The 25,000-nt window shown below is 45.7% G+C and overlaps 1 protein-coding gene across 2 annotated transcripts in view; it reads left to right on the top strand.

Moving 5' to 3' along the window:
- Nucleotides 1-7,005, top strand: part of LOC129846901 (lysophospholipid acyltransferase 1-like) — a 17,375-nt gene extending 10,370 nt beyond the window's left edge. For both annotated transcript variants that reach the window (XM_055914708.1, XM_055914709.1), the window contains 3 exons: nt 1,335-1,467; nt 3,690-3,841; nt 4,339-7,005. In XM_055914708.1, the coding sequence (XP_055770683.1) occupies nt 1,335-1,467; nt 3,690-3,841; nt 4,339-4,516 (463 nt within the window). In that variant the 3' untranslated portion in view covers nt 4,517-7,005. The remainder of the gene's footprint in view (nt 1-1,334; nt 1,468-3,689; nt 3,842-4,338) is intronic.
- The last annotated feature ends 17,995 nt before the right edge of the window (nt 7,006-25,000 follow it).

Here is a 25,000-nt window from a genome sequence, read left to right as displayed (position 1 = left end):
TCCTCTCTCTTCAGTGTGTGTTACGCTCCCCGTTACCCCACAGCCCTGACCTTCATCCTGTCTCCTCTCTCTTCAGTGTGTTACCGTTACCCCACAGCCCGGACCTTCACCCTGTCTCCTCTCTCTTCAGTGTGTTACGCTCCCCGTTACCCCACAGCCCTGACCTTCACCCTGTCTCCTCTCTCTTCATTGTGTTACGCTCCCCGTTACCCCACAGCCCTGACCTTCATCCTGTCTCCTCTCTCTTCAGTGTGTTACGCTCCCCGTTACCCCACAGCCCTGACCTTCACCCTGTCTCCTCTCTCTTCAGTGTGTGTTACGCTCCCCGTTACCCCACAGCCCTGACCTTCATCCTGTCTCCTCTCTCTTCAGTGTGTTACCGTTACCCCACAGCCCTGACCTTCATCCTGTCTCCTCTCTCTTCAGTGTGTTACGCTCCCCGTTACCCCACAGCCCTGACCTTCATCCTGTCTCCTCTCTCTTCAGTGTGTGTTACGCTCCCCGTTACCCCACTGCCCTGACCTTCACCCTGTCTCCTCTCTCTTCAGTGTGTTACCGTTACCCCACAGCCCTGACCTTCACCCCGTCTCCTCTCTCTTCAGTGTGTTACTCTCTCCGTTACCCCACTGCCCCGACCTTCACCCTGTCTCCTCTCTCTTCAGTGTGTTACGCTCCCCGTTACCCCACAGCCCTGACCTTCACCCTGTCTCCTCTCTCTTCAGTGTGTGTTACGCTCCCCATTACCCCACAGCCCTGACCTTTACCCTGTCTCCTCTCTCTTCAGTGTGTTACGCTCCCCGTTTACCCCACAGCCCTGACCTTCACCCTGTCTCCTCTCTCTTCAGTGTGTTACCGTTACCCGTTACCCCACAGCTCTGATCTTCATCCTGTCTCCTCTCTCTTCAGTGTGTGTTACGCTCCCCGTTACCCCACAGCCCTGATCTTCACCCTGTCTCCTCTCTCTTCAGTGTGTGTTACGCTCCCCGTTACCCCACAGCCCTGACCTTCATCCCGTCTCCTCTCTCTTCAGTGTGTGTTACGCTCCCCGTTACCCCACAGCCCTGACCTTCACCCTGTCTCCTCTCTCTTCAGTGTGTTACGCTCCCCGTTACCCCACAGCCCTGACCTTCATCCTGTCTCCTCTCTCTTCAGTGTGTGTTACTCTCCCCGTTACCCCACAGCCCTGACTTTCACCCTGTCTCCTCTCTCTTCAGTGTGTTACGCTCCCCGTTACCCCACAGCCCTGACCTTCACCCTGTCTCCTCTCTCTTCAGTGTGTTACGCTCCCCGTTACCCCACAGCTCTTACCTTCATCCTGTCTCCTCTCTCTTCAGTGTGTGTTACGACCGTGCTCCTCGTTACCCCACAGCCCTGACCTTCATCCTGTCAGCTCTATGGCATGGAGTTTACCCCGGATACTACTTCACCTTTATTACTGCTATACCCATCACACTGGCAGCGAGAGCTGTGAGTACCGTTACTACTGCTACACCCATCACACTGGCAGTGCTGTGAGTACCATTATTACTGCTGTACCCATCACACTGACAGTGCTGTGAGTACCATTATTACTGCTGTACCCATCACACTGGCAGTGCTGTGAGTACCATTATTACTGCTGTACCCATCACACTGGCAGTGCTGTGAGTACCATTATTACTGCTGTACCCATCACACTGACAGACAGTGCTGTGAGTACCATTATTACTGCTGTACCCATCACACTGACAGACAGAGCTGTGAGTACCATTATTACTGCTGTACCCATCACACTGGCAGAGAGAGCTGTGAGTACCATTATTACTGCTGTACCCATCACACTAACAGACAGAGCTGTGAGTACCATTATTACTGCTGTACCCATCACACTAACAGACAGAGCTGTGAGTACCATTATTACTGCTGTACCCATCACACTGGCAGATAGAGCTGTGAGTACCATTATTACTGCTATACCCATCACACTGACAGACAGTGCTGTGAGTACCATTATTACTGCTGTACCCATCACACTGGCAGAGCTGTGAGTACCATTATTACTGCTGTACCCATCACACTGGCAGATAGAGCTGTGAGTACCATTATTACTGCTGTACCCATCACACTGGCAGAGCTGTGAGTACCATTATTACTGCTGTACCAATCACACTGGCAAATAGAGCTGTGAGTACCATTATTACTGCTGTACCCATCACACTAACAGACAGTGCTGTGAGTACCATTATTACTGCTGTACCCATCACACTGACAGACAGAGCTGTGAGTACCATTATTACTGCTGTACCCATCACACTGGCAGAGAGAGCTGTGAGTACCATTATTACTGCTGTACCCATCACACTAACAGACAGAGCTGTGAGTACCATAATTACTGCTGTACCCATCACACTAACAGACAGAGCTGTGAGTACCATTATTACTGCTGTACCCATCACACTGGCAGATAGAGCTGTGAGTACCATTATTACTGCTATACCCATCACACTGACAGACAGTGCTGTGAGTACCATTATTACTGCTGTACCCATCACACTGGCAGAGCTGTGAGTACCATTATTACTGCTGTACCCATCACACTGGCAGATAGAGCTGTGAGTACCATTATTACTGCTGTACCCATCACACTGGCAGAGCTGTGAGTACCATTATTACTGCTGTACCAATCACACTGGCAAATAGAGCTGTGAGTACCATTATTACTGCTGTACCCATCACACTAACAGACAGTGCTGTGAGTACCATTATTACTGCTGTACCCATCACACTGGCAGATAGAGCTGTGAGTACCATTATTACTGCTGTACCCATCACACTAACAGACAGAGCTGTGAGTACCATTATTACTGCTGTACCCATCACACTGGCAGATAGAGCTGTGAGTACCATTATTACTGCTGTACCCATCACACTGACAGACAGTGCTGTGAGTACCATTATTACTGCTGTACCCATCACACTGACAGACAGAGCTGTGAGTACCATTATTACTGCTGTACCATCACACTGACAGAGCTGTGAGTACCATTATTAATGCTATACCCATCACACTGACAGAGCTGTGAGTACCATTATTACTGCTGTACCCATCACACTGGCAGAGCTGTGAGTACCATTATTACTGCTGTACCCATCACACTGGCAGTGCTGTGAGTACCATTATTACTGCTGTACCCATCACACTGGCAGATAGAGCTGTGAGTACCATTATTACTGCTGTACCCATCACACTGACAGACAGTGCTGTGAGTACCATTATTACTGCTGTACCCATCACACTGGCAGAGAGAGCTGTGAGTAACATTATTAATGCTATACCCATCATACTGACAGAGCTGTGAGTACCATTATTACTGCTGTACCCATCACACTGGCAGATAGAGCTGTGAGTACCATTATTACTGCTGTACCCATCACACTGACAGACAGTGCTGAGTACCATTATTACTGCTGTACCCATCACACTGGCAGATAGAGCTGTGAGTACCATTATTACTGCTATACCCATCACACTGACAGACAGTGCTGTGAGTCTCTGTTCTTGTCTGTCTCTCGCTCTCTTTCTCTCGCTGTCTTCCTCACTCACTCTCTCACTTACATACACACAGTACTCACCTCACGTGTCTCATCACCTCAGCCTCACCCAGGGCCGTACGTCACCGTGTTTCTCTCTCCTGTCTCCCACACCGCAGGTCCGTAAGAACGTCCGTCAGTATTTCCTGTCCTCTTATCCTGTGAAGCTTGTCTATGACGTGGTGACCTGGGCCGCTACTCAGCTGTGTATCTGCTACACCGTCATGCCCTTCCTACTGCTGGCAGTAGAACCTACCATGCAGTACTACAGGTGAACATTCATTTAGGTTATTTTCCTACTGGTCAAATGTGTCTCTTTAACGGTGATGGTCGTATGTAGCCTGGTTCCTGATCTGGATGTGCTATCATGTCAACTTCTTGGCATGACAAGGAGTGTAATGTTAGCACAAACAGACTGGTACCCAGGCTAGGTCATATGTGTACAATTTATTAGCTTAGTGTTCTATTATCTTAATAAGCCTGGACACAATGTTCCTCAGTTGTCTTTATGGAGGACAAGTGTGTCATCTCTACCGTCAGTTGTCTTTATGGAGGACAAGTGTGTCATCTCTACCGTCAGTTGTCTTTATGGAGGACAAGTGTGTCATCTCTATCGTCAGTTGTCTTTATGGAGGACAAGTGTGTCATCTCTACCGTCAGTTGTCTTTATGGAGGACAAGTGTGTCATCTCTACCTTTTCTCTTATTCTGTCCATCTTTGGTGTTTTTGTTTCTGTAGCATTTCATCACATCTTCTTTCCCCCTGTAGGTCAATGTACTTCCACATTCACATCATCAGTATTCTGACTGTGATTGTACTGAGCCAGAGCCACAAACCAGGAGGCAGCAGTAGCAGCAACAACGGCACCAAGCCTGGACCGTACGATCCTCATCCCCAGGCCCAGCCTCAGCTCCAACCCTCCAACAACAACGTGAAAAGAAAGTGAAGTGTCCCTCTGTGTGTGGAGGCAGCCAGAGACCTGAATGGGCCCACTGGGTCAGACAAAGACGTCTCTGTGGTTCCACAACAAAGAGAGAGCTCAGCGGGGTGTAGTGGGGCTCAGAGGGGCTCAGAGGGGCTGAGGGACTGTGCCTGCTGCCTGGTCTGCCTTGCAACCCTGTACTCCAACAACATCCAATACTTCTACTGCCAGGCTCCTACAAGGCCTCTCTCCTGTCCTGCTTGCCAATTCTCTGTTCTTTTTTTCCAAGTGTGCACTTGTTCACTTCCCTTCATGGATCTGAAAGGAAAGGACTGGCATACGATCTGCCTCTAGTCCAGCCCATAAACTCACCAATACAAGACTTTTAATTCAATGTGTGGGAAGCTGGGTACAAGTGAGAATGTATACTTCAGGAGAAATATCTGAGAATTGGACGGACGGACGGACGGAAGGAAGGAAGGAAGGAAGGAAGGAAGGAAGGAAGGAAGGAAGGAAGGAGAGAAAAAAAGAGAGCAAGCTATAGCTCCTGGAATTAGAAGTGGCTGGCCTATTTCTTTACATCTTAGGTCACTAGATGTAGATATCATGTCAAACATGTTCATAGCCTTACGGGTTAGTAAGATATTAATGGTGTCTGTTTATTGTCGTATGAGTGCAGAAAACAATATCCCTCAGGATGGCAGGTAGCCTCGAGGTTAGAGTGTTGGGCCAGTAACCGAGATGAAAAATATGCCGCTGTGCCCTTGAGCAAGGCATCTTTAAACCTGTTTGCTCCAGGGGCTCTCCTCACACAATCCTTTCTAAAGACACGTCCCAAATGGCACCCTATTCCCTTTATCGTCCAGATGGGCCCTGGTCTAAAGTAGTGCCCTGGTCTAGATGGACCCTGGTCTAAAGTAGTGCCCTGGTAGAGATGGGCCCTAGTCCAGATGGGCCCTGGTCTAGATGGGCCCTGGTCTAAAGTAGTGCCCTGGTTCAGATGGGCCCTGGTCTAAAGTAGTGCCCTGGTTCAGATGGGCCCTGGTCCAGATGGGCCCTGGTCTAAAGTAGTGCCCTGGTCTAAAGTAGTGCCCTGGTTCAGATGGGCCCTGGTCTAAAGTAGTGCCCTGGTCTAAAGTAGTGCCCTGGTTCAGATGGGCCCTGGTAGAGATGGGCCCTGGTCTAAAGTAGTGCCCTGGTCCAGATGGGCCCTGGTCTAAAGTAGTGCCCTGGTCTAAAGTAGTGCCCTGGTTCAGATGGGCCCTGGTCTAAAGTAGTGCCCTGGTCCAGATGGGCCCTGGTCTAAAGTAGTGCCCTGGTCTAAAGTAGTGCCCTGGTTCAGATGGGCCCTGGTCTAAAGTAGTGCCCTGGTCCAGATGGGCCCTGGTCTAAAGTAGTGCCCTGGTCCAGATGGGCCCTGGTAGAGATGGGCCCTGGTCCAGATGGGCCCTGGTCTAAAGTAGTGCCCTGGTATAGATGGGCCCTGGTCCAGATGGGCCCTGGTCCAAAGTAGTGCCCTGGTCTAAAGTAGCGCCCTGGTCCAGATCGGGGGGCCCTGGTAGAGATGGGCCCTGGTCTAAAGTAGTGCCCTGGTCCAGATGGGCCCTGGTCTAAAGTAGTGCCCTGGTCCAGATGGGCCCTGGTCTAAAGTAGTGCCCTGGTCCAGATGGGCCCTGGTCCAGATGGGCCCTGGTCTAAAGTAGTGCCCTGGTCTAAAGTAGTGCCCTGGTCCAGATGGGCCCTGGTCTAAAGTAGTGCCCTGGTCTAAAGTAGTGCCCTGGTCCAGATGGGCCCTGGTCTAAAGTAGTGCCCTGGTCCAGATGGGCCCTGGTAGAGATGGGCCCTGGTCCAGATGGGCCCTGGTCTAAAGTAGTGCCCTGGTTCAGATGGGCCCTGGTCTAAAGTAGTGCCCTGGTTCAGATGGGCCCTGGTCTAAAGTAGTGCCCTGGTCCAGATGGGCCCTGGTCTAAAGTAGTGCCCTGGTCCAGATGGGCCCTGGTCTAAAGTAGTGCCCTGGTCCAGATGGGCCCTGGTCTAAAGTAGTGCCCTGGTCCAGATGGGCCCTGGTAGAGATGGGCCCTGGTCCAGATGGGCCCTGGTCTAAAGTAGTGCCCTGGTCCAGATGGGCCCTGGTCTAAAGTAGTGCCCTGGTAGAGATGGGCCCTGGTCTAAAGTAGTGCCCTGGTCTAATATGCTAATATGAAGATTGTCTGGACGGACAAACACACCACACCACACACACACACTACACACACACACACACACTACACACTACACACTACACACTACACACCACACTACACACACACCACACACACACTACACACACCACACACACCACACACACCACACACACACACACTACACACACACACTACAGTACTAGTCAAGATACCATAAACTGTTTTAGCACCCAGACGGTTTGAATTTGTCAGTTTTTTTAATATAATTCCACCAATCAAGTTATTAACCAATATTAAGAGCAACACAAAATAAAGGAATGAAATGACCAATGTGTGCCTTTAGCCTTCTGATTGTGGCTTGAATAATACTGTCAAATTGTAACGTCCGTAGCATAATGTTCACCATGGAGACACAGCGACAGAATGGCAATAACATCAGTTGTATTTAACTACTATGAGCCCATATGATAGAGGAGATAGTTACTGATACAGGTCTGAAAGACCAATGGAGACAAGACAGCAACAATACTGTACAAGGCAGCAGGAAGCCTTGTGGTGATGGGCTAGTAACCGGAAGGTTGCAAGATCGAATCCCCGAGCTGACAAGGTAAAAATCTGTCGTTTTGCCCATGAACAAGGCATTTAACCCACTGTTCCCCGGTAGGCCGTCATTGAAAATAAGAATTTGTTCTTAACTGACTTGCCTAGTTAAATAGAAAATACTGTACAAGATGCCCATCCTCAGATAACTATCATCCTCCCTCGCCTCGCCCACAGAAAAGCTGGTTCAGTCTCATTCCAGGCGATCCGTCATCTCTAGAGGCTAAGGGAACTGAAGGGGATATTTGATGTCATTTTTTGTGTGGTCAGAATATATACATGTTAAACCTCTGGCTAAGACGCCCTAAGGGGATGTTATTAAAGTAGATTTTTCCTCAATGAGCTGACCTAAAATATATTTTTTATTTATTTTATTTCACCTTTATTTAACCAGGTAGGCTAGTTGAGAACAAGTTCTCATTTGCAACTGCGACCTAGCCAAGATAAAGCATAGCAGTGTGAACAGACAACAACACAGAGTTACACATGGAGTAAACAATAAACAAGTCAATAACATGGTAGAAAAAAAGAGAATCTATATACAATGTGTGCAAAAGACATGAGGAGGTAGGCAATAAATCGAATAATTACAATTTAGCAGATTAACACGAGTGATAAATCATCAGATGATCATGTGCAAGTAGAGGTACTGGTGTGCAAAAGAGCAGAAAAGTAAATAAATAAAAGCAGTATGGGGGGTGAGGTAGGTAAATTGGGTATCATCGAATACAACTACAATGAGTTAACCACCACCCAGCTACAACGTCTACGAAGACACGAACTGTTGTCCTACTCGTCCCGCGAGAATGAAACCATATCCTGTTACGTATGGACTCTGAATGCCCCATGATAATGAACATGAAAAGTCTCGACAGTGGCATTGAAGACAGCAGGGGGAGCTATCAAACAGACTACTTCACACTAGACTCTGGAGATAGATCAAATGGTGGGCTGCTTCATGCATGGCGTCTGTGGCCATCCCTCCTACTGGAGAGTTATCCTCCCAGCATGCATCTCTCAGAATTAAAGCAGCATAAACTTCAGGCTTCAAATCTGTGTTTCCCAACTCCAGTCCTCCAGTACCCCCAACAGCCCAACTCCAGTCCTCCAGTACCCCCAACTCCAGTCCTCCAGTACCCCCAACTCCAGTCCTCCAGTACCCCCAACTCCAGTCCCCCAGTACCCCCAACAGCCCAACTCCAGTCCTCCAGTACCCCCAACAGCCCAACTCCAGTCCTCTAGTACCCCCAACAGCCCAACTCCAGTCCTCCAGTACCCCCAACAGCCCAACTCCAGTCCTCCAGTACCCCCAACTCCAGTCCTCCAGTATCCCCAACAGCCCAACTCCAGTCCTCCAGTACCCCCAACAGTCCAACTCCAGTCCTCCAGTACCCCCAACAGCCCAACTCCAGTCCTCCAGTACCCCCAACAGCCCAACTCCAGTCCTCCAGTACCCCCAACAGCCCAACTCCAGTCCTCTAGTACCCCCAACAGCCCAACTCCAGTCCTCCAGTACCCCCAACAGCCCAATTCCAGTCCTCCAGTACCCCCAACAGCCCAACTCCAGTCCTCTAGTACCCTCCAATAGCCCAACTCCAGTCCTCCAGTACCCCCAACAGCCCAACTCCAGTCCTCCAGTACCCCCCAACAGCCCAACTCCAGTCCTCCAGTACCCCCAACTCCAGTCCTCCAGTACCCCCAACAGTCCAACTCCAGTCCTCCAGTACCCCCAACAGCCCAACTCCAGCCCTCCAGTACCCCCCAATAGCCCAACTCCAGTCCTCCAGTACCCCCAACAGCCCAACTCCAGTCCTCCCAACAGCCCAACTCCAGTCCTCCAGTACCCCCAATAGCCCAACTCCAGTCCTCCAGTACCCCCAACAGCCCAACTCCAGTCCTCCAGTACCCCCAACAGCCCAACTCCAGTCCTCCAGTACCCCCAATAGCCCAACTCCAGTCCTCCAGTACCCCCAACAGCCCAACTCCAGTCCCCCAGTACCCCCAACAGCCCAACTCCAGTCCTCCAGTACCCCCAACAGCCCAACTCCAGTCCTCTAGTACCCCCAACAGCCCAACTCCAGTCCTCCAGTACCCCCAACAGCCCAACTCCAGTCCTCCAGTACCCCCAACTCCAGTCCTCCAGTACCCCCAACAGTCCAACTCCAGTCCTCCAGTATCCCCAACAGCCCAACTCCAGTCCTCCAGTACCCCCAATAGCCCAACTCCAGTCCTCCAGTACCCCCAACAGCCCAACTCCAGTCCCCCAGTACCCCCAACAGCCCAACTCCAGTCCTCCAGTACCCCCAACAGCCCAACTCCAGTCCTCTAGTACCCCCAACAGCCCAACTCCAGTCCCCCAGTACCCCCAACAGCCCAACTCCAGTCCTCCCAACAGCCCAACTCCAGTCCTCCAGTACCCCCAATAGCCCAACTCCAGTCCTCCAGTACCCCCAACAGCCCAACTCCAGTCCTCCAGTACCCCCAACAGCCCAACTCCAGTCCTCCAGTACCCCCAACAGCCCAACTCCAGTCCTCCAGTACCCCCAACAGCCCAACTCCAGTCCTCCAGTACCCCTAACAGCCCAACTCCAGTCCTCTAGTACCCCCAACAGCCCAACTCCAGTCCTCTAGTACCCCCAACAGCCCAACTCCAGTCCTCCAGTACCCCCAACTCCAGTCCTCCAGTATCCCCAACAGCCCAACTCCAGTCCTCCAGTACCCCCAATTCCAGTCCTCCAGTATCCCCAACAGCCCAACTCCAGTCCTCCAGTACCCCCAACAGTCCAACTCCAGTCCTCCAGTACCCCCAACAGCCCAACTCCAGTCCTCCAGTACCCCCAACAGCCCAACTCCAGTCCTCCAGTACCCCCAACAGCCCAACTCCAGTCCTCCAGTACCCCCAACAGCTCAACTCCAGTCCTCCAGTACCCCCCAACAGCCCAACTCCAGTCCTCCAGTACCCCCAACAGCCCAACTCCAGTCCTCCAGTACCCCCAACAGCCCAACTCCAGTCCCCCCAACAGCCCAACTCCAGTCCTCCAGTACCCCCAACTCCAGGTGGGTTAAAAGTCAGCCTCGGTTGGTTCTGTTTTTTCTCCTGCAGAAATTCCAGTTTAAAAAGTAGAGACGTTTGGAAGAATTTCTCATGCTAATCAGCATGCAGGCTTGCTTCTGAAGCTAAGCAGGGTTGGTCCTGGTCAGTCCCTGGATGGGAGACCAGATGCTGCTGGAAGTGGTGTTGGAGGGCCAGTAGGAGGCACTCTTTCCTCTGGTCTAAAAAATATCCCAATGCCCCAGGGCAGTGATTGGGGACACTGCCCTGTGTAGGGTGCCGTCTTTCGGATGGGACGTTAAACGGGTGTCCTGACTCTCTGAGGTCATTAAAGATCCCATGGCACTTATCGTAAGAGTAGGGGTGTTAACCCCGGTGTCCTGGCTAAATTCCCAATCTGGCCCTCAAACCATCATGGTCACCTAATAATCCCCAGTTTACAATTGGCTCATTCATCCCCCTCCTCTCCCCTGTAACTATTCCCCAGGTCGTTGCTGCAAATGAGAACGTGTTCTCAGTCAACTTACCTGGTAAAATAACGGTAAACTAATTACACTTTGGATGGTGTATCCAGGAGCGCCGGCAGGGATTTTGGCTCCCATTAAAAGATATCACATTGGGGCCCCACCACCACAGGCCACACCAACCCTGCACGGTTTCTGTAACCACACACCTCCAGAACCCAATCGACCCGTTCAAAGCTTTAAATAACTCTACCTTTGCAAGCTTGCAACTCTCTTGTAGTCCATTATTTACTGTACGATATTTACTGACAGTGAGCTGTAAATTCACTATTTGATGCAAGACTGATACCCTCTATAAGAAATGTGCTAAAGGATATCTTTTACAGTTTAAATGTAATTTTAATGGGAAAATTATTGAATGGAAAATTCTCTTATCATTAAACTTCTTCAGGCTAGGGTCTATTTTTCTCCATTTCCACCTGACTGACATGCCCAAAGTAAACTGCCTGTTGCTCAGGCCCTGGAGCCAGAATATGCATATAATTGGTACCAAATTCTTGAATGGAAAATTCACTTAAATAACTTAAAATTAAAATAACTTAAATATACATTAACCTCTTCAATTAATATAAATTAACAACATCATCTATAGAATGATATAATAAACAAAATAATCAAATCAGCAGTAGATTGTTAAACTAAGTATACGTACCAACTAGACAATAATCAGCTGGAAAAGTGGAAATGGAAAATGGAAAACAAAATGGAAATGAAAAGGCCTGATGGTGGCGCTAGAGGAAAGGTCAAGAGGTCACCAAATCAATAGGTTTCTTCCACATGGGGTCTTGATTGTGAACAACACATTTTATGGCAATCCAGCCATTAGTTTGAGATATAACTTATTCTCAGTATGTTCTCAGTCTTGTTCTCAGCCTGTGGGCATCATGTTTGTTGTGATCCAATATCCATAGCCATGCCATTTAACAGCTATCACTGGCACTTGCTCAGCCTTACTCACCAAGAGCCCAGCACAGAGCCTTCTTGCCAGCAAAGTCACTGATCGAGTCTTTGAAGTCCAGCTTTCTAGCTAACTGACTATCAATGGACAGCATGGCAAGACTGCAAAGCCTGTCCTGGGACATAATGGACCTCAAATAGTTTTTTTAATCAGTTTTAGCTTACTGAAAGCTCTCTCACCACAAGCAACAGTCACAGGCAGTGTGCAAAATTAAGGTAAAGCAATGCACACTTCTACAAACAGGCTTTGCAGCTGCATCTTACAAATTGCATTCAGGAGACCAAGAGGGGACAAGTTAGGGGGGAACGTGGCAGCATATACAGTGTTCAGGTGTCAGGAGACCAAGAGGGGACAAGTTAGGGGGGAACGTGGCAGCATATACAGTGTTCAGGTGTCAGGAGACCAAGAGGGGACAAGTTAGGGGGGAACGTGGCAGCATATACAGTGTTCAGGTGTCAGGAGACAAAGAGGGGACAAGTTAGGGGGGAACGTGGCAGCATATACAGTGTTCAGGTGTCAGGAGACCAAGAGGGGACAAGTTAGGGGGGAACGTGGCAGCATATACAGTGTTCAGGTGTCAGGAGACCAAGAGGGGACAAGTTAGGGGGGAACGTGGCAGCATATACAGTGTTCAGGTGTCAGGAGACCAAGAGGGGACAAGTTAGGGGGGAACGTGGCAGCATATACAGTGTTCAGGTGTCAGGAGACCAAGAGGGGACAAGTTAGGGGGGGAACGTGGCAGCATATACAGTGTTCAGGTGTCAGGAGACCAAGAGGGGACAAGTTAGGGGGGAACGTGGCAGCATATACAGTGTTCAGGTGTCAGGAGACCAAGAGGGGACAAGTTAGGGGGGGAACGTGGCAGCATATACAGTGTTCAGGTGTCAGGAGACCAAGAGGGGACAAGTTAGGGGGGAACGTGGCAGCATATACAGTGTTCAGGTGTCAGGAGACCAAGAGGGGACAAGTTAGGGGGGAACGTGGCAGCATATACAGTGTTCAGGTGTCAGGAGACCAAGAGGGGACAAGTTAGGGGGGGAACGTGGCAGCATATACAGTGTTCAGGTGTCAGGAGACCAAGAGGGGACAAGTTAGGAGGGAACGTGGCAGCATATACAGTGTTCAGGTGTCTTTCTCCATTTGGAAACTCAGGTGTGAGATCTCTGGAATACTTCATGATCAGTGGTTGGCACACAGAAGGGACTTTATCTTCACTAATCTGGACCAACTTTCAGAACAGCAGAAAATGCTTCTACAATTTTGCAGTGGTGTGGAACCTTGTGTCCAAGTCACTTATGATGTTGTCCATAGCAGTAAAAAACACTGTTGCTGCATTGTCCTGAGCCGTCTCCTCTTGAGAGGTCTCATCATGGAATCTCTTCCTTTTCCTCTGGCAGCTGTGTTCCTTGCTAAATTGAGAGGCTCTCTGGATGTTTACTTTTTGCCAAAAACATGAAAAGAAAAAGAATCCGTTAGTTTTACTAGTACATTGTAAATAAAATATGATATTAATGATGATAGGTTAATAATTTATTATTGAAAACATTTACCTAATGTTCTAATCATTTTTTAGGGCCCCTGTCAGTCACAGGCCCTTAGAATCGTCCTAAACCCCCCCTCATACGGCGCCCCTGGGTTTATCAATACACCCAGTCACTACAAAGATACAGGCGTCCTTCCTAACTTACTTGCCGGAGAGGAAGGAAACTGCTCAGGATACAGAAAAAGGAAAACACAACAACAAAAGTATTATGTTTGGGGTAAATCCAATACAACTCATTACTGAGTACCACTCTCCATATTTTCAAGCATAGTGGTGGCTGCATCAGGTTATAGGTATTCTTGTAATCGTTAAGGACTGGGGAGTTTGGGGAGAAAAAAATTAATGGAATGGAGCTAAGCACAGGCAAAATCCTAGGGGGAATACCTGGTTCAGTCTGCTTTCCACCAGACAATGGGAGAATAATTGATGTCACGATCGTGTGGAGGATAGACGGACCAAAACGCAGCTTTAGGAAAATAAGCCATCTCCTTTTTATTAACGAAGAAGGCAAACGAAACAAAAACACTTAAACACTAAACAAGAAAACGATCGTGAAGCTAAACAACGATGTGCACACACTGGCTACAAACGTATCACATAGACAACTACTCACAACAAATGAAAGCCCATGGCTACCCTAAATAAGGCTCCCAATCAGAGACAACCGAAATCAGCTGTCTCTAATTGGGAACTCATTCAGGTAACCATAGACTCTCCTAGACAACTAAACATACATAGACAACGCTAGACACATGTACTCAACACAAACCCATATACTACACCCAACAACCCCTTTACCATAGAAACACCCAAAACCAACAAAACACAAACATTCCCCATGTCACACCCTGACCTAACTAAAATAATAAAGAAAACAAAGAATACTAAGGTCAGGGCGTGACAATTGAACTTTCAGCTGGACAATAAGGACAATAAACTACAACATAAGGCCAAGTCTACACTGGAGTTGCTTACCAAGAAGACAGTGAATGTTCCTGAGTGACCGAGTTACAGTTTTGAAGTAAATCTATAAAATATATACGGCAAGACCTGAAAATGATTTTCTAGCAATGATCAACAACCAATTTGACAGAGTTTTAAGAATGTTTTAAATTATTATGGACAAATGTTGCAAAATCCAGGTATAAAAGTAATTAAATGACTCACAGCTGTAATCGCTGCCAAAGGTCCTTCAACAAAGTATTAACTGTGATTACTTATGTATTTAATTTTCAATATATTTTCAAAAATGTTAAGATGTTTCTTTTGTTACGTGAACAAGGTGTTAAATGAGATGAACAGGAGACTGGAGTTCCACTTTAAGGAACTTTCCATATTGTTCCATTGGTAATCAAGAGTACAAATGGGACACCCCACATAACATATTGTTCCATTGGTATTCAAGCGTACAAATGGGACACCCCACATAACATATTGTTCCAATTGGTATTCAAGAGTACAAATGGGACACCCCACATAACATATTGTTCCATTGGTAATGAAGAGTACAAATGGGACACCCCACATAACATATTGTTCCATTGGTATTCAAGCGTACAAATGGGACACCCCACATAACATATTGTTCCATTGGTAATGAAGAGTACAAATGGGACACCCCACATAACATATTGCTGTATCTCTGAAGTTGCTTAAAATCTTGCTAAACTTTCAACAATAAACAGTGTCCTTCCTCACCAGATCTTTAATGCCATTAATGCCACAGCACTAAATGTAATTCCTCCCTTCTTCCCTGGATCTAGACAGGGAGAGGTGAGACAGGAGCGACTCCTTCTTCCCTGGGTCTAGACAGGGAGAGGTGAGAGAGGAGAGACTCCTTCTTCCCTGGGTCCAGACAGGGAGAGGTGAGAGAGGAGCGACTCCTTCTTCCCTGGGTCTAGACAGGGAGAGGTGAGACAGGAGCGTCTCCTTCTTCCCTGGGTCTAGACAGGGAGAGGTGAGACAGGAGCGTCTCCTTCTTCCCTGGGTCTAGACAGGGAGAGGTGAGAGAGGAGCGTCTCCTTCTTCCCTGGGTCCAGACAGGGAGAGGTGAGATGGGTCTAGACAGGGAGAGGTGAGAGAGGAGCGACTCCTTCTTCCCTGGGTCCAGACAGGGAGAGGTGAGAGAGGAGCGACTCCTTCTTCCCTGGGTCTAGACAGGGAGAGGTGAGAGAGGAGCGACTCCTTCTTCCCTGGGTCCAGACAGGGAGAGGTGAGAGAGGAGCGACTCCTTCTTCCCTGGGTCTAGACAGGGAGAGCTGAGAGAGGAGCGACTCCTTCTTCCCTGGGTCCAGACAGGGAGAGGTGAGAGAGGAGCGACTCCTTCTTCACTGGGTCTAGACAGGGAGAGGTGAGATGGGTCTAGACAGGGAGAGACGAGCGTCTCCTAACCAGCCCCCATTGGACAATGTGGAGAGACATTACATCCACGTCCCAAATGTTACCCTGTTCCTTATCCAGTGCAATACGTTTTGACCAGGACCAGTAGTGCACTATGTAGGGAATAGGTTGCCATTTGGGACAAAAGCCTACACTACAGTACAGTAAGTGGGCCCTGGCAAGAGATTCTTCTCGTTAAATCAAACCTGCTGAGAGAAAATCAGTTTCATTTCACTGGCTCATTCATCATCTTTAATCCTTCACCCCCCCCCCCCCCCCCCCTCTCCTCTCACGGTCTGTGAGGATGCCTCAGCCCCCCCCATGGGTCTTAACATTAGATCTCAAATCTGGTAATTACTTTGGGATATTGTGTTCACATCCCAAATGAAACCCTAATCCCTACATAGTGCACTACTTTTGATAAGAAGCCCTGTGAGCCCTGATCAACAGTAGGGCACTTCATAGGGAATAGGGTGCCATTTGGAAAACAGCCATAGTGTCTGGGTTGATACACATGGTCTTTACCGTGGAGCATCGAATTAATATGAAACAGCATATGTTGAAAGACTTTACCCTGTAAATACAATTCTTTTGACGTTATTTCCTCCCTCAAAAAATAAACTTCATCATAAACAATGTCACATTGACATGAAAGACAAATTTGCTGTTTGTTTAACTAGAACAGACTGAAACTTTTGCAAAATGTACGTAAATATTACAGGATAGTTATCTGGTGGTATTTGGATTATTTGACCTTTATTTAACTAGGTAAATCAGTTATTAAGAACAAATTCTTATTTACAATGACGGCCTACCGGGGAACTGCCTTGTTCAGGGGCGAAATGACAGATTTTTACCATGTCAGCTCGGGATTAGATCTTGCAACCTTTACGGTTACTAGTCCAACACTCTAACCACTAGGCTACCTGCCGTCCCTACACTCTAACCTCTAGGCTACCTGCCGTCCCTACACTCTAACCACTAGGCTACCTGCCGTCCCTACACTCTAACCACAAGGCTACCTGCCGTCCCTACACTCTAACCTCTAGGCTACCTGCCGTCCCTACACTCTAACCTCTAGGCTACCTGCCGTCCCTACACTCTAACCACTAGGCTACCTGCCGTCCCTACACTCTAACCACTAGGCTACCTGCCGTCCCTACACTCTAACCACTAGGCTACCTGCCGTCCCTACACTCTAACCTCTAGGCTACCTGCCGTCCCTACACTCTAACCACTAGGCTACCTGCCGCCCCTACACTCTAACCACTAGGCTACCTGCCGTCCCTACACTCTAACCACTAGGCTACCTGCCGTCCCTACACTCTAACCACTAGGCTACCTGCCGCCCCAGGAGCCATTGGTCTTCATAAGAGGCAGTGAACTAAAAACTCTATTAAACTCCATTTAAAAACGATATTTTATTATTAATGAATTCATTACAAACAGGGTCACGGTGGACCTTCTTCATGTCTGATTGCTTCAGTGGCTCACATGGTAAATCAAACTCCACAGTGATTTCACTATATTGAGCAGACAGAAGCCCCGTTTATACCTGCCTCTAACATGCGGCATTTGTCTTGATCTTGACCTGTATCTTGTTTACTTTGAAAATCTGATCACAATGAGTCTTTGAATCGTCGACACCTCTCTAAAAAATGATGTGGGCCCAATCAGAAGGTGGACAACATCAGGAACCGGGTATAAACAGGGCTAGAGAAAGACTAAGTTGATTGACTGTGGGCCTGGGTAGGATGAGGAAAACATACATCTGGGAACTGTCTTTTCCTGTTCTGAAAAAGTGTGAATGGTTTCCAATGTTGGAAAGAGGAGGACTGTGCATATTACAGCCAGTTCATTTTACAAGTTGAGGGGTGAATATTTGAATGTTCATTCAATCATTTTGTGTTACTGTGTGGAATTTTTCTACCTAGAAAAATCTTTGTTGACACTATATAGGATAATGTGTCCCGATTGGGGAAGCATCACTTGTTCCAAGGTGACTGGATTCAGAGCGGGGAGACCATTTAATTTCCTAACTGGTCAAGGTACAGTGCTGTTCTCTGTACGGAGCCATACTGTAGTACAAGAGTAATACTGTAGTTATACTGTAGTACCATAGTTATACTGTAGATATACTGTAACACCAGAGTTATACTGTAGTACCAGAGTTATACTGTAGATATACTGTAGTACCAGAGTTATACTGTAGTTATACTGTAGTACCCGGGTTATACTGTAGTACCAGAGTAATACTGTAGTTATACTGTAGTACCAGAGTTATACTGTAGTTATACTGTAGTACCAGAGTTATACTGTAGTTATACTGTAGTACCAGAGTTATATTGTAGGACCATAGTTATACTGTAGATATACTGTAGTACCATAGTTATACTGTAGTACCAGAGTTATACTGTAGTTATACTGTAGTACCAGAGTTATACTGTAGTACCATAGGTATACTGTAGTACCAGAGTTATACTGTAGTACCAGAGTTATACTGTAGTTATACTGTAGTACCAGAGTTATACTGTAGTTATACTGTAGTACCAGAGTTATACTGTAGCTATACTGTAGTACCAGAGTTATACTGTAGTTATACTGTAGTACCAGAGTTATACTGTAGTACCATAGGTATACTGTAGTACCAGAGTTATACTGTAGTACCAGAGTTATACTGTAGTTATACTGTAGTACCAGAGTTATAATGTAGTACCATAGGTATACTGTAGTACCAGAGTTATACTGTAGTACCAGAGTTATACTGTAGTACCAGAGTTATACTATAGTTATACTGTAGTACCAGAGTTATACTGTAGCTATACTGTAGTACCAGAGTTATACAGTAGCTATACTGTAGTACCAGAGTTATACTGTAGTACCATAGTTATACTTTAGTACCAGAGTTATACTGTAGTTATACTGTAGTACCAGAGTTATAATGTAGTACCAGAGTTATACTGTAGTACCAGAGTTATACTGTAGTACCAGAGTTACTGTAGTACCATAGTTATACGTAGTACCAGAGTTATACTGTAGGTATACTGTAGTACCAGAGTTATACTGTAGATATACTGTAGTACCAGAGTTATACTGTAGTACCATAGTTATACTGTAGTACCATAGTTATACTGTAGTACCAGAGTTATACTGTAGATATACTGTAGTACCTGTCACAAGTTGGTCCCTCTCCTTGTTCGGGCGACGTTCGGCGGTCGAAGTCACTGACCTTCTAGCCATCGCTGATCCTCTTTTCATTTTCCATTGGTTTTGTCTTGTCTTCCATCACACCTGGTTCCAATCCCATCAATTACATGTTGTGTATTTAACCCTCTGTTCCCCCTCATGTCCTTGTCGGTGATGGTTTATTGGAAGTGCTTGTGCTGTAGTTATACTGTAGTACAATAGTTATACTGTAGTACCAGGGTTATACTGTAGTACCATAGTTATACTGTAGTTATACTGTAGTACAATAGTTATACTGTAGTACCAGAGTTATACTGTAGTACCAGAGTTATACTGTAGTACCAGAGTTATACTGTAGTACCATAGTTATACTGTAGTACCAGAGTTATACTGTAGTTATACTGTAGTACCAGAGTTATACTGTAGTTATACTGTAGTACCATAGTTATACTGTAGTACCATAGTTATACTGTAGTACCAGAGTTATACTGTAGTACCAGAGTTATACTGTAGTACCATAGTTATACTGTAGTACAATAGTTATACTGTAGTACCAGGGTTATACTGTAGTACCATAGTTATACTGTAGTTATAGAGTTATAGTGTAGTACCAGGGTTATACTGTAGTACCATAGTTATACTGTAGTTATAGAGTTATAGTGTAGTACCAGGGTTATACTGTAGTACCATAGTTATACTGTAGTTATAGAGTTATAGTGTAGTACCAGGGTTATACTGTAGTACCAGAGTTATACTGTAGTACCAGAATTATACTGTAGTTATACTGTAGTACCAGAGTTATACTGTAGTACAATAGTTATACTGTAGTACCAGGGTTATACTGTAGTACCATAGTTATACTGTAGTACCAGAGTTATACTGTAGTTATAGAGTTATACTGTAGTACCATAGTTATACTGTAGTACCAGGGTTATACTGTAGTACCAGAGTTATACTGTAGTTATAGAGTTATACTGTAGTACCATAGTTATACTGTAGTACCAAAGTTATACTGTAGTACCATAGTTATACTGTAGTACCAAAATTATACTGTAGTTATAGAGTTATACTGTAGTACCATAGTTATACTGTAGTACCAAAATTATACTGTAGTTATAGAGTTATACTGTAGTACCATAGTTATACTGTAGTACCAAAATTATACTGTAGTTATACTGTAGGACCAGGGTTATACTGTAGTTATAGAGTTATACTGTAGTACCATAGTTATACTGTAGTACCAAAATTATACTGTAGTTATACTGTAGTTATACTGTAGTTGTACTGTAGTACCAGAGTTATACTGTAATTATAGAGTTATACTGTAGTACCAGGGTTATACTGTAGTACCATAGTTATACTGTAGTACTAGAGTTATACTGTAGTTATAGAGTTATACTGTAGTACCAGGGTTATACTGTAGTACCATAGTTATACTGTAGTACCAGAGTTATACTGTAGTTATAGAGTTATACTGTAGTACCATAGTTATACTGTAGTACCAGGGTTATACTGTAGTACCAGAGTTATACTGTAGTTATAGAGTTATACTGTAGTACCATAGTTATACTGTAATACCAAAGTTATACTGTAGTTATACTGTAGGACCAGGGTTATACTGTAGTACCAGAATTATACTGTAGTTATACTGTAGTACCAGAGTTATACTGTAGTACAATAGTTATACTGTAGTACAATAGTTATACTGTAGTACCAGGGTTATACTGTAGTACCAGAGTTATACTGTAGTACCATAGTTATACTGTAGTACCATAGTTATACTGTAGTACCAGGGTTATACTGTAGTACCAGAGTTATACTGTAGTACCAGAGTTATACTGTAGTTATACTGTAGTACCATAGTTCTACTGTAATACCAAAGTTATACTGTAGTTATAGAGTTATACTGTAGTACCATAGTTATACTGTAGTACCAGAGTTATACTGTAGTTATACTGTAGTACCAGGGTTATACTGTAGTTATAGAGTTATACTGTAGTACCATAGTTATACTGTAGTACCAAAATTATACTGTAGTTATACTGTAGTACCAAAATGACACTGTAGTTATACTGTAGTTATACTGTAGTACCAGAGTTATACTGTAGTACCAGAGTTATACTGTAGTACCAAAGTTATACTGTAGTTATACTGCAGTTATACTGTAGTACCAGAGTTATACTGTAGTACCAGAGTTATACTGTAGTACCAGAGTTATACTGTAGTTATACTGTAGTACCAGAGTTATACTGTAACACCAGAGTTGTACTGTAGTTATACTGTAGTACCAGAGTTATACTGTAATTATACTGTAACACCAGAGTTATACTGTAGTACCAGAGTTATACTGTAGTTATACTGTTGTACCAGAGTTATACTGTAGTTATACTGTAGTACCAGAGTTATACTGTAGTACCATAGGTATACTGTAGTACCAGAGTTATACTGTAGTTATACTGTAGTACCAGAGTTATACTGTAGTTATACTGTAGTACCAGGGTTATACTGTAGTACCAGAGTTATACTGTAGTTATACTGTAGTACCAGCGTTATACTGTAGTACCAGAGTTATACTGTAGTTATATTGTAGTACCAGAGTTATACTGTAGTACCATAGGTATACTGTAGTACCAGAGTTATACTGTAGTTATACTGTAGTACCAGAGTTATACTGTAGTTATACTGTAGTACCAGGGTTATACTGTAGTACCAGAGTTATACTGTAGTTATACTGTAGTACCAGAGTTATATTGTAACACCTACTACCATACCCCGTTCAAAGGACCTGAAATATTTTGTCTTGCCCATTCACCCCCTGAATGGCAAACATACACAATGTTTCTTGTTAGATATTGCTGCACTGTCGGAACTAGAAGCATAAGAGTTTCGCTACACTCGCATTTACATCTGCTAAACACGTGTATGTGACCAATAACATTTAATTTGATTTGATTTGATGGGTCAATTGTCTCAACGCTTAAAAATCATTCTTTAACTCCTCCCCTTCATCTACGCTGATTGAAGTGGATTTAACAAGTGACATCAATAAGGGATCATATCTTTCACCTGGATTCACCTGGTCAGTCTGTCATGGAAAGAGCAGGTGTTCCATTTGTCACTGAAGAATTAACTACAGTTCGTAAAATGAATTGAGGGTTACATGAATTGAAAATATGAGAATTAATGGGCTTTTTAAAATGTTATTTAATGAGTCATTAGGGATACAGCAAAGAGCCAATAACTTCTGCGGTTGCAGCCAACATTATTCATTATTGTCCCATTCTAAAGGGTGTTAGTTGGAATGTTTCTGAACGGAGGCTGTGTCTCAAGTGGTTCCCTATTCCCTGTGTGTGGTGCACTACGTTTGACCAGGGCTCATAGGGAATAGGGGTCAACAGTAGTGCACTATATAGGATGACATTTGGGAAACATGCAGAAGTCCCTGTGTCGTGTAAAACGAAAGCTTGAGCAATGTTTCATTTACATTTGGCTTTTTTGCAGTTTATTTATCAAAAGTTGTATTAATTGAAAACCTCTCTGTCTCCTGCCAAGGTTTCTAGACCGTTTATTTGAAACTCTTTAGACTCAGTAGCGGTACACAGACAACAGCTTGCTAATTACTGTATAAGACATCGTCTGACGTCAATGGATTGCTCAGAACAATCTTGGATGGTTGCACTGTCTGCCAATATGATAATGGAAAGTTTGTCCTATCCTTGCCACTGTAGTCATTTTGAAACGCTTAAGAACACATGATATTGGAAAAATATGGATTTCCTCATTAGTAATGTTAGAGAGCAGATAACGGATGTTAAACAGATACTTCTTCACAGTCCCTAACACCCTGATGCAGCAGTTTGGTAGTTGGCTGTGTTTGGAAAGATGATTCATGGTCACAGAAACTGAACAATGGTGCAGAAGGAAGGAACTAAAGGCTCTTGGGAGTCAGGAAGGAACTGAAGGCTCTTGGAAGTCAGGAAGGAACTAAAGGCTCTTAGGCGTCAGGAAGGAACTAAAGGCTCTTAGGAGTCAGGAAGGAACTAAAGGCTTTTGGAAGTCAGGAAGGAACTGAAGGCTCTTGGGAGTCAGGAAGGAACTGAAGGCTCTTGGGAGTCAAGAAGGAAGGAACTAAAGGCTCTTGGGAGTCAAGAAGAAAGGAACTAAAGGCTCTTGGGAGTCAAGAAGGAAGGAACTAAAGGCTCTTGGGAGTCAGGAAGGAACTAAAGACTCTTGGAAGTCAGGAAGGAAGGAACTATTGGAAGTCAGGAAGGAAGGAACTAAAGGCTATTGGGAGTCAAGAAGGAAGGAACTAAAGGCTCTTGGGAGTCAGGAAGGAAGGAACTGAAGGCTCTTGGGAGTCAGGAAGGAACTGAAGGCTCTTGGAAGTCAGGAAGGAAGGAACTAAAGGCTCTTGGAAGTCAGGAAGGAAGGAACTAAAGGCTATTGAGAGTCAAGAAGAAAGGAACTAAAGGCTCTTGGGAGTCAGGAAGGAAGGAACTGAAGGCTCTTGGAAGTCAGGAAGGAAGGAACTGAAGGCTCTTGGGAGTCAGGAAGGAACTGAAGGCTCTTGGAAGTCAGGAAGGAAGGAACTAAAGGCTCTTGGGAGTCAGGAAGGAACTAAAGGCTATTGGAAGTCAGGAAGGAAGGAACTAAAGGCTCTTGGGAGTCAGGAAGGACCTGAAGGCTCTTGGGAGTCAGGAAGGAACTAAAGGCTCTTAGGAGTCAGGAAGGAACTAAAGGCTTTTGGAAGTCAGGAAGGAACTGAAGGCTCTTGGGAGTCAGGAAGAAAGGAACTAAAGGCTCTTGGGAGTCAAGAAGGAAGGAACTAAAGGCTCTTGGGAGTCAGGAAGGAACTAAAGACTCTTGGGAGTCAGGAAGAAAGGAACTAAAGGCTCTTGGGAGTCAAGAAGGAAGGAACTAAAGGCTCTTGGGAGTCAGGAAGGAACTAAAGACTCTTGGAAGTCAGGAAGGAAGGAACTAAAGGCTCTTGGGAGTCAGGAAGGAACTAAAGGCTATTGGAAGTCAGGAAGGAAGGAACTAAAGGCTCTTGGGAGTCAGGAAGGAACTGAAGGCTCTTGGGAGTCAGGAAGGAACTAAAGGCTCTTAGGAGTCAGGAAGGAACTAAAGGCTTTTGGAAGTCAGGAAGGAACTAAAGGCTCTTGGGAGTCAGGAAGAAAGGAACTAAAGGCTCTTGGGAGTCAAGAAGGAAGGAACTAAAGGCTCTTGGGAGTCAGGAAGGAACTAAAGACTCTTGGGAGTCAGGAAGGAACTAAAGGCTCTTGGAAGTCAGGAAGGAAGGAACTAAAGGCTATTGGGAGTCAAGAAGGAAGGAACTAAAGGCTCCTGGGAGTCAGGAAGGAACTAAAGACTCTTGGAAGTCAGGAAGGAAGGAACTAAAGGCTCTTGGGAGTCAGGAAGGAACTAAAGGCTATTGGAAGTCAGGAAGGAAGTAACTAAAGGCTCTTAGGAGTCAGGAAGGAACTAAAGGCTTTTGGAAGTCAGGAAGGAACTAAAGGCTCTTGGGAGTCAGGAAGAAAGGAACTAAAGGCTCTTGGGAGTCAAGAAGGAAGGAACTAAAGGCTCTTGGGAGTCAGGAAGGAACTAAAGACTCTTGGGAGTCAGGAAGAAAGGAACTAAAGGCTCTTGGGAGTCAAGAAGGAAGGAACTAAAGGCTCTTGGGAGTCAGGAAGGAACTAAAGACTCTTGGAAGTCAGGAAGGAAGGAACTAAAGGCTCTTGGGAGTCAGGAAGGAACTAAAGGCTATTGGAAGTCAGGAAGGAAGGAACTAAAGGCTCTTGGGAGTCAGGAAGGAACTGAAGGCTCTTGGGAGTCAGGAAGGAACTAAAGGCTCTTAGGAGTCAGGAAGGAACTAAAGGCTTTTGGAAGTCAGGAAGGAACTAAAGGCTCTTGGGAGTCAGGAAGAAAGGAACTAAAGGCTCTTGGGAGTCAAGAAGGAAGGAACTAAAGGCTCTTGGGAGTCAGGAAGGAACTAAAGACTCTTGGGAGTCAGGAAGGAACTAAAGGCTCTTGGAAGTCAGGAAGGAAGGAACTAAAGGCTATTGGGAGTCAAGAAGGAAGGAACT

The sequence above is a fragment of the Salvelinus fontinalis genome, unplaced genomic scaffold (genome assembly GCF_029448725.1).
Source record: "Salvelinus fontinalis isolate EN_2023a unplaced genomic scaffold, ASM2944872v1 scaffold_0643, whole genome shotgun sequence".
NCBI classification, from domain to species: Eukaryota; Metazoa; Chordata; class Actinopteri; order Salmoniformes; family Salmonidae; genus Salvelinus; species Salvelinus fontinalis.
The sequence above is the reverse complement of the archived record's forward strand: the minus strand, read 5'-3'. Positions and strand labels throughout refer to the sequence as shown.